The following is a 13,706-nucleotide window of genomic DNA, read 5'->3' on the forward strand; positions in this document are numbered from 1 at the left end:
GACAGTGAAAGTAAAAGTGAGTTGCAGCTGTAATTGTCGTGTACTTATGCTATTTGCATTGACTTGCATTGGTCTGATTCCATAAAATTATACTTTTTAATGTATACATTTATTTAAATACATTTTTAGATATATTTTCCTTTACTTTTTTTTTTAAGTTAATAAATCCCCAAACAAGCGGTGTTTGTTGGGTTCATACATTTATCGACGTGCTCTGCTTGTGATATGAAAATAAAAAACATTTGGCTGCACTCTGATTGGCTCAAAGCGCCGTCCGTCACACGAATACGGGCTCTGATTGGCGAGCGTCACGTTTTTTTTGTGGGAGCTGAATTTGACAGGAGGAAGTAGCGACGCAAGAAGCAAGAGGCTCATTTCGGGGGGTTTAAGTGACACAAAATAACACCTGTGATGTGATGCCGTCGAAATTTAAGACGAGGAAGGATATGCCTTAATGTATTTCATACGTGAGTACGCTAAATGTTACTGAATGTGTTTTTTCCCATTGACATCGGCTGTGTTGCTGTAGCCTGCTAGCTTGCTTCGCGTTGCTTGTTGCCATACAGCGCGTTAGCTCACAAAACACAACATTTTCAATCTGTAGCAGCTAATTTTTAAGTGTTTAGCTTACCTGGACTTTTTTTTAATGATTTGCACTCAGCCTGAAGACAAAGCAGCGAAGACTGAGCCGCTCCAAATCAAAGGAACTGTTTGTTAGCAAACAGAAATGCCAGCGTTAGCGGCAGTTGGTAACCCAACGCCAGCTAGCTGCTCCTGAAAACAAGCTAAATAACAAAAACACCGAGTTTCATTACACTGCTAACTGTTACAGTGTCTAATAATGCAGCTGCCAACACTGCTGCTGGATTCTTATCAGTGTGATCCATGATTACACTGCTGTATCTGAATGTGCTGTTTAGTCTATGAATCATAATTAGGGCTGTAATTAACGATTATTGATTTGTCATTGTGATAAGTGATAAATTCAAGCGTTGTAAAATGTCAGAGATTAATGAACATAATTCAGGTTATGTGCTGATTGCTTCTTTACGACACCAGCAATCCAAATCCAAACTACAGAGAAATGCAGAGTACAATAAAAAGTACTGAATAATATTGCTTGAATATATGCAAAAAACTGGATATTTTCACACACATTGTAGCCCAATAAAATTAACACTAAAAAGTTGTACTGAAACACAAACTGCTCACAAGGCAGAGGCATCTAAAGTGGACATTAACTTGTTTTAATTCGATATTTATGGTTGATTAAATAATTTATTACCCTGGAACAGGCACGGGCATCATTAAGAAGCACACAGACTTTGATAACTAGAAGAAAATTAGAGTGTTAAATGGACAATAAAGAAGAAACTAGGGCTGCACCCTATTGGACAAATTCGACATTGCCATATTTTATTTTTCTGTGATTTATTTAAATTTTCACCACGAGTTACTGTTTGGAAAGACAATTTAAAAAATGCCTTTTAAAAATTAGCTGAAAATGTTTTTTTTGTTTTTGTTTTTGTTTTTTTTAACTGTGCAGGCTTTTTTTTTGGGATTGCAAACCATTTGAAACCTTTCTTTCACCTCATAAACACTATAAAAGGCATCCAAAATTGAACTGCAGCGATTATTTAATTGGGTGTCAGCTAAGCTACATCAATTATAACTCATTTGTTAATTGAGTAATTGGTTAGAGTTTTTATTTTAAGAAAAACTAACGACTAAATCTTCTCATTCCAGCTTCTTAAATATACATATTTTCTATTTTCTTTCGTCCTGTGTGACAGTAAACTGAATATCTTTGGACAAAATCAGACATTTGAGGAAACTGTGCAACACATTTTTCACTATTTTCTGGCGTTTTATGGAGCAAATAAGCAATCGAGAAAAGGAAGTTTTCTGCTTTGGATGGCTTCAGATCTGACTTTACACTCATCAAGCAAATTGGTTGTGTTTGGGCCCCAGTTTCTGATTTAAGTCATCCTTTCTGTACCCGAAACATTTAATTTCAACTGACACTAAATTTGATTTTGCAACCAAATCTTCCTTGTCAGTGTTTCCCTCCTGTTCCTCGCTGCGCTTTTATGCATCTTATTATTTCACTAATAATCAGACAGAAAATGCCTCGTGTATCTACAAGAAGTTTTTTGATAGTCTGCTCAGTAAACATGTAACTGCTTAAAGTGATCCTGTCTTTCTGGTTGGACTAAATATACTCTTTCTGCACATGTTTGCCCCACGTTCCACTCCCACTCAGCGATCAGTAAACTCTGTGAGAACAACTCTCACCCACCAGTCTTTGCTTCAGACTTTGATCCACTGGTTTGGCAGAGAAAGGAGCTCTGAGTTTACCTTTTTCTTGTGAGCTGGAAAAATGTCTTTGCGCTCTTTTTGTTTAAAAATGTGCCACTGAGATTGATGCTTAATTAGAAAGAACAGCAGGAGTGCAATGTGTGTTCCCAGGACACAGTTTGGGAGCATCTTTTCTTCCCTTGAATGAATTAAATGTCTAAATCAAGATCAAGAATCACCCCTTGTTCTTTTATATTTCTGGCAGGTTTGGTGCTTCACAACAGGCGGAAGCCTATAGCGTAGGTCAGGGAGTTATTTTTGGATTAAATACTTAAGGGAACCTTATTAGCCTCACTGTAAACAGCTGGGATCTCTAATGAGAATCACTGAAATCTGGAGTGATTGTCCATGTAACTGCAAATAATGTTGCTTGAATGGTGCAGTTCTTCAGCATTTGTTTCACTTGCAGCTGAGGCCAGCATCAGTCAGTCGACCTCTCGCCCATACGTCATCCAGATGAGGAATGCTGGGAGTATGCAGCCCGTGTACAGGCGAGATGCTGGAGTCTGGCACCAAACGCGAAGCCTCCTCTACAAGAATCTGCTCATCAAATGGAGGACAAAGCAACAGAGCCTTCAGGTGCTTAGTTCTCAGCAGACTGACACGAATCTGTTCAACGTAAAACCTGGCTGTCTTCATGTTGCTCAGCTTATCTAGCAGCAGAGTACATAGTTGCCTGGAAATATGGATCAATAATGTACGTTACATGAGTGAAGACAGAACTAGACTTGCAGTGTGTAGATAACAGCTTGTACGTTTGAAAAAATGGAGAGCCTGATGAAGGTCATTTATGAATAATAGATAAGGAGTTTAATTTATTCACAAGTTAAAACCTATGTGCACTGTGTTTGTTACTGACTTACGTTGATATAGCCTCTTTTTTTGAAGGTAGAAAATCTTTTACTTCTGACAACCAAATAAGTGTCTGTCTAAAAATGTCTACAGGTTTGTTTTTTTTTCCCATCATGCACTGTGACCTTGCCTTCCCACACCTTTCCCCAAGGCTGCCGCGCTGTTATGCTGAGAAAGCTCCTTGCAGTCATTCCAGGGAAACCTCACTTCCAGTTAACAAGGCTTTTACTGCGTGCATGTTGTCACACATTTGTGCTGTGACTTGGTAAACCTGTGGCTGCAAAAGAAACCACAAACTTCTGCTGTTGGTAAAATAAAAAAAAAATACAGATCAGTTATCCGCAAGACAAATGTTAATTCTAGGATTGAATAGGTGACATGGCCTGCCTCTTTCTCCTTCCTATTTCCTCTTTGTTCGACCATGCATTTTTTATTTGGCTCTAAGTTGCGCTGATGCATTTTTAATGTGGCTGTGTATCAACTTTTCTTCGGCACTCTGGCACCTCTCTGCAGCTTCTGCAACAGTGGTCAGGGAAGTTCAGAGCTGTCCTAAGCGTCACTGCGTGTAATTGTTAGATTCAGAAAGGCAAACTGTTATTGTTAATTAAACCCTGGATGGCCGTTCATTTGTCCAAAGAATCGACAGGAATCTTGAGCTTCGTTTGAGGGTACAGAATGTTGTTCATAAATTGAGAGTTCAAGTTTTTCCCACGTGAACCAAATCGTCTCCGTCATGTTTTAGAGTACACGATCAAGTCTTTACCGGTGAAACCGCCAGAAGCATTAAGTCGCTCTGAGTTTAGTCTGTAGCTCAAGGTCAAGCTGTAGCATGCTGTCTTTCAGAGGGGAAAAAAGGTTCACTGCTCAGTCAGATTCACTGCTGAATTCACACTCATCAGCAGAAAATACCAACATGTCTTTGCACTGTTGTGGTCACAATTTGCCAGAATTCCCACAGGCATGGTCATGAGCTTTTGATGCTAACTGGTCTGACTCACCGGATTTAGACTGAGTAAACAGTTAATTTCTACTGCAAAATCCCTTTCACCACCTATAACAGACAACAATAAGCTTCGAGCAGCCACCTGCACAATGAAAAATGCCAACTAAAAAGGCAGGTGTGCTTGGTCTTTTATACAGATTAGCTGTTGTCTTGACAGTTCTCACTTCCTTGCGTGCAAATGTTCCACTTAAACTATTCCTCTTGGCGCTATTTTGCAGGGGCACCATTGCTGCATCCCGGGCTTAGTGTTGCCCAAAATGGTTTTAATTAGTTTGAAGAAATTCAAACAAATCAGAGTGAGAATGATAATAAGGTATAGCCAGACCATTCTCCAGCACCAGAATTCCCTCACGCATGGTCATGAGCTTTTGATGCTAACTGGTCTGACTTACCGGATTTAGACAGTGAGTAAAAGCTAGTCATTCCTGCTGCAAAATCCCCTTCGCCACCAAAAAAAAGACAACAATAAGCTTCGAGGGACAACCTAGACAATGAAAATGACAACTAAAAAGGCAGGTGTGCTTGTGTTTTTTTTTTTTTTTAAATACAGATGAGCGATTTTGTTGACAGTTCTCACCTCCTTGCATGCAAAAGTTCCATTTAAGCGATTCCTCTTGGTGCTATTCTGCAGGGGCACCATTGCTGCGTCCTGGGCTTAGCGTTGCCCAAAAAGATTGGGATTAGTTTGTGGAAATACAAACAAATTAGACTGTGTTTTGTCTCTTTATAGCAGATTGGTAATGAGGTGTAACCAGAGCATTCTCCAGCACTGTGGAGATAAGTAGGGCTGTCAAAGACGAGGCAATCACTAAAATTAGACTAATCACAGCATCCTCTTCGATTACCGGCAGATAGATTAATATGCAGTTTCTACTGTGTGTCTTGCTGTACAGGAATTGATCCTCCCTCTGCTGTTGTTGGGTCTCCTGATACTCATCAGCACTTTGAATCCCCACGTTTACTATGGAGGCATCAGCACGACGGAGCTGGAGCCCGACAACCCCTTCTTCAAGGGCCTGGGCTACACGCCGATCACCAACGTCACCAACCACATCATGGAGGAGGTGGCTCAGGAGATGCGTAAGTCTGAAAACCCTATCGTGGTTTAAACTGAGTTAGTGTTAGATGCAGGGAAAGTAGTTTATGGAGGATGAAACAGGCTTTGAAACTATACCCTTCTTGTGTTTCCAGACATGCAGGATCGCCTGGAGATGTTTGCCAGCGAGGAGGATCTGGAGAACGCCAGTCTGTACGAGCCGTCCAGCTACGTTGGTGTGGTGTTCATGGACAGCTCGGCCACGTCTTACAGGCTACGCTTCCCATACAACCAGCTGCCCCTACCCAGCGATTACACAGAGTCTATTGGTACAGTCTGATATGATTTTTGTTTCATTGCATTGTGTTTTTTTTCTTGGTTCTGTCGTCTCTCTTTCCCTTTGGAGATGCCGACCAGCCACCCCTGCACATTTTTCATGTTTTATAGATTAATTTCAAAATAGACATAGCTTATTTTCTGTTGCCAGTGTCACACCCAGTTTTGTACCCCGTAAGGTCAAAGCAGTATATTTATATCTGCAGAACGTTTTCCAGGTTTATTATAAGTGGCATGCAGATTTACATAAGCCTTTGCGACCTTTTTTTGAGAGTGTGCGACTTAAAATTTTAACAGGTCGTTTTGTGTGAGGTCATGATGATTGTTAAGCTGTATTGGTGTTGCTCTAACAGGCACAGACAGCTACTGCGTTAACAACAGTGGTGGAAAGTAGTACTTTTGTAGCTTCGGTCTGTATCTACGTTTAAAAATTAGGTCTTCTCATGAAATGCGGATGGCACTGACACTACCGTTCCAAAGTTTAGGGTCACCTAGACAATTTCATGTTTTCCATGAAAACTCACACTTTTATTCATGTGCTAATGTAACTGTACAAAGGTTTTCTAATCATCAGTTAGCCTTTCAACACCATTAGCTAACACAATGTAGCATTAGAACACAGGAGTGATGGTTGCTGGAAATGGGACTCTGTACCTCTATGTAGATACAGTAGGTCCTCGGTTTACGATGTCTTCGACCTACGGTGTTTCGTGGTTACGTCGCCATTGCCCATAAATTTATTAAGAAAACCTTGTTCATTCTGATGTGCGGCGTTTGTGATGTTAAAACAAATTTCGCGCAGGAAGTAGTTGGCGAGTGGAGTGGACGAATACATCGTCATGTGGCATTATACGAGGAGGATGGCTTTGTTTACATTTGCTGGTTGTGCGCCATATATATCACACTATGTGAGTTTGGACTTACGGCGAAAATTTCGTTACGTTGCGCCGTAGGAATGGAATTCCGACATAAGTCAAGGACCCCCTGTATTCCATTAAAGATCAATTGTTTACAGCTAGAATAGTCATTTACCCCATTGACAATGTCTAGACTGGATTTAGGATTCATTTAATGTAATCTTCATTGAAAAAAAAATGCTTTTCTTTGGAAAATAAGGACATTTCTAAGTGACCTCAAACATTTGAATGGTAGTGTAAGAGCATATGCATATTCAGCATCAATCAAAAACTTGGAAAGACCTACTAAGTCGACCATTTTTCTTTATTTTTTTTACTGTTTTCCACAATCAGAACTATGAAATATAACACATTCCCTGTCCACAAGATTGCTTTCTTAACTGTACCGAACGCGTTTTTTCTCTATTATATGCACTTTTTTGCCTTTATTTGACAGTTAAACATGCAGAGAGACATTATAAACAGAAATTGAAATGTGGATGTTGAATTTTGTCGTGTGCTGCTACGGATGTGCTATTTTTGCTCTTAAAAATGTTTCTTTCTTGAATTTTATGCTTTACTATGTATCAGGAAGGGGACTCATTTAAGCAGAGGACACTGGGGTCTCTTAGCATTGATGTATTTTGTGCCAGAAAGCAACAAAAACTGCTTTTCTTTAAAAAAATGAGGACATCTAAGTGATCCTGTACATGCGCTGTTTTTCCACTCATAGAAAAGAGCGCATGTTGAAAAAAATCCCACGAATTTGACATTAGAACGCCCTCGTTTAACTCTTTTTAAAATAATTTTTGGTCACACCTGTCTGAGCGCTACAGCAGTTATAGCAGCCTACAATGTGGGGTGTTTAGGGAGCATCGGTAAATTTAGCGTCTGTTGATAAGAAAATGTTTAGCAAGTGATGTGCTTTGCCTGAGACAAGGTGGGAGGTTAAACTGGAGTCCTGTGTGCTCCATACTAACTTTGAATTAGTCCTTTTGTGGAAAGACGACACGCAGAAACATTAAATTACCATCTTTATCACTAGGCTTATTACCAGACTCTGCTTTACTTGACTTTATTTGGCCTTTAATTATTTTTAATTATAATATGAAACATTTGCAGGCATTTTGTATGCGACTGTTTTCTCTCTGTGGTTGTTTATGTCAATCGCATCCTTTAGCCGTTGTCAGAAACTTGGCTTTTAATTGACTTGAGTAGAAAGAGAGTAACACCAGTACCAGCCAGATTATCACCTTCCCGAGCTGAAATGTAAAGTGTTTGTCAGCTGCATCAGGCACTGACTTTGCTGTAATTGTTTTCCTGCAGCCAACTGCCTTACGAGCTCAGTGAACTGCAGGGCAGCTAATTACTGGTACTCCGGCTTCATCCGCCTCCAGTCGCTGATCGACGCAGCCATCATCCACGTGAGACCAAACACTGTCCTCCACAAATAATCCACTTTACTGTCGAGAAGGAACAGACATGTGATGTCTTGTGCACTAAAGGAAATATCTTTGGTGCTTATTTAAGTCATTTGAAGCAAAATATCTGAATTTTAAATATAAAGATTTGCAGGTCAATATACAGATGATATTAGTTGGTCTGCATTTTATGGAAGGTTTTCAAAAGAATAAAGATTTTTGACATCAGGTAAAATTTCATTTGTGCATTTTCCTAAATATTTCAAGCAAGTCTCCATATAATACGATGATCTGTTAGCTTCAAGTAGCAACATGTGCGAGCATTTTTTGCACTGGATAAATGATTTAAGTCATTTGTGAAGGAAAAATTCCAAACAATTGTTCATTGAAGTATCTGCTGTTTTATTTACATTTTTATCATTGCGATTTGAAGTATTGGTCTATTTCCAAGGCAAAATAAGCACAATCTGAAGACGTTTTCTTCACTAAATGATGAATAAATAAAGAATGAGAAATGAACTGCTGATAAAAACAGTCATTACTTGCTGTTGGAATTGCAACAATACATTGATTAGTTGTCAACTATTAACTTATTTGCCAACGTTTTCAATAAACGGTTATCAGTTTGAGAAATTTCAAGGTAAATAAGTCAAAATTCTCTGATTCCAGCTTTTTAAATGTGAATATTTGCTGGTTTCATTCCTCTTCTATGACAGTAAACTGAATTACTTTGGGTTGTAGACACAATAAGACACTATAGGTTGTTATTTTGGATTTTGTGAAACATTGACATTTTTCTCCATTTTCCGACATTTTAAAGCCCAAACAACTAATCGATTTGGTCCGTTTGTTGCGCGCAGATGCAGACAAAGCGTTCGGTGTGGAGCGAGATGGACTTGAAGGTGGTGATGATGGGTCAGCCGGGCTCTGTGGAGGTGCAGAAGTTCCCCCACGCCCTCATCTCCATCTACCTGGTCCTGGCTTTCACGCCCTTCGTCACCTTCCTCATCGTCAACGTGGCGGCTGAGAAGGAGCATCGCCTCAAGGACACCATGACTATGATGGGGCTTTACGACACAGCGTTCTGGTGAGGAAAGCAGGGGGATTTATTAAAGAATCTGTGTTCATGTGAGCTTGTTTTTATGCTGATATTCTTATGCTGTCCTGCAGGTTATCGTGGGGCCTCCTGTACGCTGCTCTGGTGACCACCATGTCCATCCTGATGGCCGTCATTGCCACGTTCACGGCGCTTTTCCCGAACAGTGACTTCTTTGTCATTTTCTTCCTCATCTTCCTCTATGGAATATCATCTGTGAGTAGAGAGAAATTAAACCCCTTTATTTGAGCTGCAATATTAAGTTCTGCACCTCTGTGGAACCACAGCAACCACAGCTAGAAAGAGAGAGAACTCAGAAGTGGCTTCTATGCTGTATGATAGATATAATGCCATAAATCACAGAAAAAGTAGGGATTAAATGTTTTATAAAAATGGTAAAAACCTAGAATCAAAGCGAACAAAATGGTTGCATTTGCGACCTTTTTTTGAGAGTGTGGGAGTTAAAATTTCAACTGGTTGCGTTGTGTGAAAGTAGTACTTTTATAACTTTGGTGTACTGCGGTATTTACGCTTAACAATGCATAAAAATGCTTAAAGCGCTTTAAAGTGCACCTGCATATGCTGTTTTTTCTGCTCATAGGAAAGACCACATGTAGCAACAAGAAAAGCACTCAGAGAGCTCAGCACTCCGCCAAGGCTGCTCAGTCGTTGTATCATTTCTGACGGCTGAAATCTTGAAAAAATTTGTGACAGAAATCATGCCAATGTAAAATGTGTCCAGTTAATATAGATGTACCCACAAACAAAATGACCTTGCGCCGAGCACATGCGTGTGTTATGCATGTTTACGTTATGTATGGATACTGAATCACGTGACCTAAATATGTAGCAGGCAGTGGGAAGTAATGGGACTCAGAAACACCCCCACAATTTCATTAATTGTTCCTTGTATCATTTCCAACAGATAAGTCCCGATAAATCTGCAGTGGTAGATTTGGAGTAGGATCACAATCATTTGATCCTCAGCAGGCAGCTGACGTAGTGTTCACTTGTTGTCATAGTTAAGGCTGGGTTATACTTTCCACATGAACGAGTCGTGCGGAAATGAGACGCTTGGAAATCCGCTCCAGAGACTGACTTTATACTCCATGCAGCGTCTGCTCCCAAACTGCAGGGGGCAGTGTATCGCAAATACATGTCTACCTAGTCTACTCTAGTACTAAACTAGATTAGAAGTTTGCCATTGTTTACACCTCTTACTACCTGGCATTTGACCGAATCGTGATAGATAGATAGATAGATAGATAGATAGATAGATAGATAGATAGATAGATAGATAGATAGATAGATAGATAGATAGATAGATAGACTTTGTCTATCCCAAATGATGACAGAAATTCTTCTTTGACAGGCTCCAACAATAAAATACAACACATAAAAACAGACTGCAAACACAAGCTCACAAAGCAGATGTCTAAAAGAAATGTTAAAAAGAAACAGCAGCCGATTATAAATAAATAAATATACAGTGCTCAAAATTAACCCTATCTCCATATGACTTGAGAATACAGCAGGTCCAATGATTGCAAAGTAAAGTTGCAAATGCAAATTACCAAGAAATTTTTTTTAAATTATTAGGCAACTTAAAAAGTGATTTCTCCTCATATTTCAGAGTGATAAGATACACATATATCCCTCAATGCAGTCTCTAAACTATAAATTTTTGTGCTGCATTTAGCTGGAATTGTCAGAGCTCCCACAGAGCAACACGGTGGGAGTCCAGAAACTTGAGATTTCTTCCTCTCCTCCTCTGGTCTCTGACAGTCTTCTTTCATTCCTGTCCCACAGATCTTTTTCTCCTTCATGCTGACGCCATTATTCAAGAAGCCCAAGTTTGCCAGCACAGTGGGCTCCATGCTGACGGTGGTGTTTGGCTGCCTGTCACTGTTCACTGTGCTGATGAAGGACTTCCCACAGCCGCTGGTCTGGCTCCTCTGCCTGCTCTCGCCCAGCGCCTTCTCCATCGGGATTGCACAGGTTAAAAACACACAGTTAACCACTCTTCATGTGTCATCTTAAAGTATGAATATAGTTAGTACTACTGTAGTTTGTTGCATAATCCCCTCATCACCGTGACTGTGGCTCTTTGCGTTAATCGAGCTCCAAATCTATTTGACATTCCGCTAACATTGCTTTTTGTTTTTGAATCTAATGCACTTTGTGTAGTTTCTACTCCATATAGTTAAAAAAAACTGAACATACTGTTGCTAAAAATATCCGTCTACGACACTCTAAAATGAAGCATACTGTCTTGTGACCACTAACCTTTTAACATCCGCCTCTTTTTATGGAATTTTCACATATTTGTCAATTAGAAAATCTAATAATGGAAGAACTGTATGGTCAAAATTCAAAATTTAGAAGGTAAAATCTAAAAATATGTTTGTGTTGCAAAAACGGCCTTAACTACACCAGCTGGAACATGACTCAAAAAAGTCTTCATTTTTAATCATATAATGTCAGTCATATTTGACCAACAAGAACTAAGATGTGGTTTATATCAGAACTAAGTGGACCGCCACTCATCTCCTGCATCTTTTCAAACTCACTTGTGTGAAATTTGAGACCTCTGGAGACTCTAAAATCTACTATAACTGTTCTCTACATTGTGAAGAAATGTACTGATTGAACATTATGCGCAATGCTAAGCCGCTTTGAAGTAGCTTAAAGAAGCTGCTGGTGGCTGTTAAGCAGGTAAACGTAAAGCAGTTGGAGCCATAGGTACTGATCATTACTACGTCTGTGTGTTATATATATTTTAGGTGGTTTACTTGGAGGCTCAAGGGGACGGAGCTGTGTTTTCATCTTTGACCAACGGCCCTCATCCGCTATACGTGCCCCTGCTAATGCTGGTTTTAGACTGCGTCATTTACCTTCTGTTGGCTATCTACCTGGACCAGGTGCTGCCTGGTAAGTATAAAAACACTTTACTTTAATCTTGACTAGGGATGTCCTGATCAAGTTTGAGTCATTCCCACCACTACTAATAACATTTTCTTATCAGCATCAGAGTCAGAATCAGGAAAGCTTTATTGCCAAGTGGACTCGCACACACACGGAATTTGTCTTGGTAACTGAAACTTACACAAAAGTTAGTTTGACAGCAAGATAGCAACAGGGTTAGTAAGAAATAAATATAAAATCTGAATGTAAAATCTAAATCTGAAAGACCAAATAAATACAACAATCTTAAAAAAAATCTAGATACGCTAAGGAAGAAGTGCCACATAAAGACATAAAAATAGCTTCAGCCATATTGTACATGTTGCAGGATGAAACATTACAGGTGAATATGGTACGCACTTCAAAAACTGGTAACAGATGGTGACAAAAGTCCGACAACCCGAAAAAAGGGTCAGAGAGCATTGTGGAAGTTTAGCTAGCAGCCGGCCACCATGACAAAGTCTTCCATGGTGCTTAATGGGTCACATGTTTAAGATCAGTCGGGACTAATCTCGTATTGCAGTGGCAAGATTCTGTTGACTTAAACAGCAATATTAGCGCAGTACTAATTTCCACTGTGCTCAATTTGTGTTGTCAATGAATCTATAAATCACAGATAAAGGTGCTGATTGGGTATTTAAAAAAATGTTTCAAATTTGCATCGCTACAGCTAGATAAACAAAAGATTAGGCTTAGGTTTGTGCTGATTGGACCAGCTAAAAAAATATCTTCATTAACTCAATCCTGATTTGAGATCGGATCAGGGCATCCCTAATTTTAACCTATTACTGTTTTATTGGAATGTACAGTGCTAATCTGTAAATCTGACGCTGTTTGATATGCAGGCGAGTTTGGAATGAGGCGCTCCTTGGTTTACTTCCTGAAGCCATCCTACTGGTCCAAACGCAGGAAGCGCTACGTCGAAGTGAGCTCGGTGTACGACGCGGAGGTGAACGGTGCCCCCGGTGGGGACGAGTCTGTGGAACCGGTTTCACCCGAGTTCAGAGGGAAAGAAGCCATCCGGTAAAAATCTAGACTTGCACATGAATGTTGGTTGGGTTGAAAGTTCTGAGGGCTTCTTACACATGTAGGTTGTTAAATACCTGCTTTTGTATGTTGGATTCTTTTGCAGCACCATATTTGACTTGATATTCAGCGTACCACACAAAATATCCATATCTAAAGGAAAAAAGAAATGCAGCTTGTGAGAGTTTCCTGTAGAAATCAGCATCAGGCTCAGATAGATGTGCAGCCTGTTCTAGGTTTAGAGCTAAACAGTGCCGCTGGCTGAGAAGAGCCTGTGGGAACAGCTGGTAACATGAGACCTGCTCTTCACTCTGACACTCTCTCTGTGTTTACACTTCTCTGCTTTCTGTTTTCCTTTTCCTTTCCGTCTTCATCCCTCGCTTGCTCTGTCTCTGACAGCATCAATAACATCCGGAAAGTGTATAAAGAGAAGGACAGCATCGTGGAGGCTCTGAGAGGTGAGTCCCCGAGGTTTATCTCAGGTCAAAGGCCTTTAGAGTACAGTTATGTTTTTTTTTTTTTTTAATTTTGTGACATCTTAATTTAAAGTAATTTAAATAGTTTTTCAAAAACTGCACAAAACATAAAATATTACATGAATAAGTCTGATATGAGAATAAATATGATTGGTTATTACCCATACAGGCAAAGCATTTATACAGAGGCCTTGTCATGATAGCAAAAACACAGTTTCCTGTTAAGATTAGATGTGGAAAAA

At 39.8% G+C, this 13,706-nt stretch overlaps 1 protein-coding gene across 1 annotated transcript in view; it reads left to right on the plus strand.

The window, feature by feature from the left end:
* Positions 1-327: 327 nt before the first annotated feature.
* abca5 (ATP-binding cassette, sub-family A (ABC1), member 5) overlaps positions 328-13,706 on the plus strand; it is a 37,828-nt gene continuing 24,449 nt past the window's right edge. Inside the window, exons 1-11 of the mRNA XM_023286810.3 lie at positions 328-467; positions 2,768-2,937; positions 5,107-5,293; positions 5,405-5,578; positions 7,808-7,905; positions 8,763-8,989; positions 9,073-9,214; positions 10,808-10,996; positions 11,782-11,929; positions 12,808-12,985; positions 13,388-13,446. Coding sequence (XP_023142578.2) covers positions 455-467; positions 2,768-2,937; positions 5,107-5,293; positions 5,405-5,578; positions 7,808-7,905; positions 8,763-8,989; positions 9,073-9,214; positions 10,808-10,996; positions 11,782-11,929; positions 12,808-12,985; positions 13,388-13,446 — 1,585 coding nt within the window. The 5' untranslated portion in view covers positions 328-454. The remainder of the gene's footprint in view (positions 468-2,767; positions 2,938-5,106; positions 5,294-5,404; positions 5,579-7,807; positions 7,906-8,762; positions 8,990-9,072; positions 9,215-10,807; positions 10,997-11,781; positions 11,930-12,807; positions 12,986-13,387; positions 13,447-13,706) is intronic.

Source organism: Amphiprion ocellaris, chromosome 18, assembly GCF_022539595.1.
Source record: "Amphiprion ocellaris isolate individual 3 ecotype Okinawa chromosome 18, ASM2253959v1, whole genome shotgun sequence".
Lineage (NCBI taxonomy): Eukaryota > Metazoa > Chordata > Actinopteri > Pomacentridae > Amphiprion > Amphiprion ocellaris.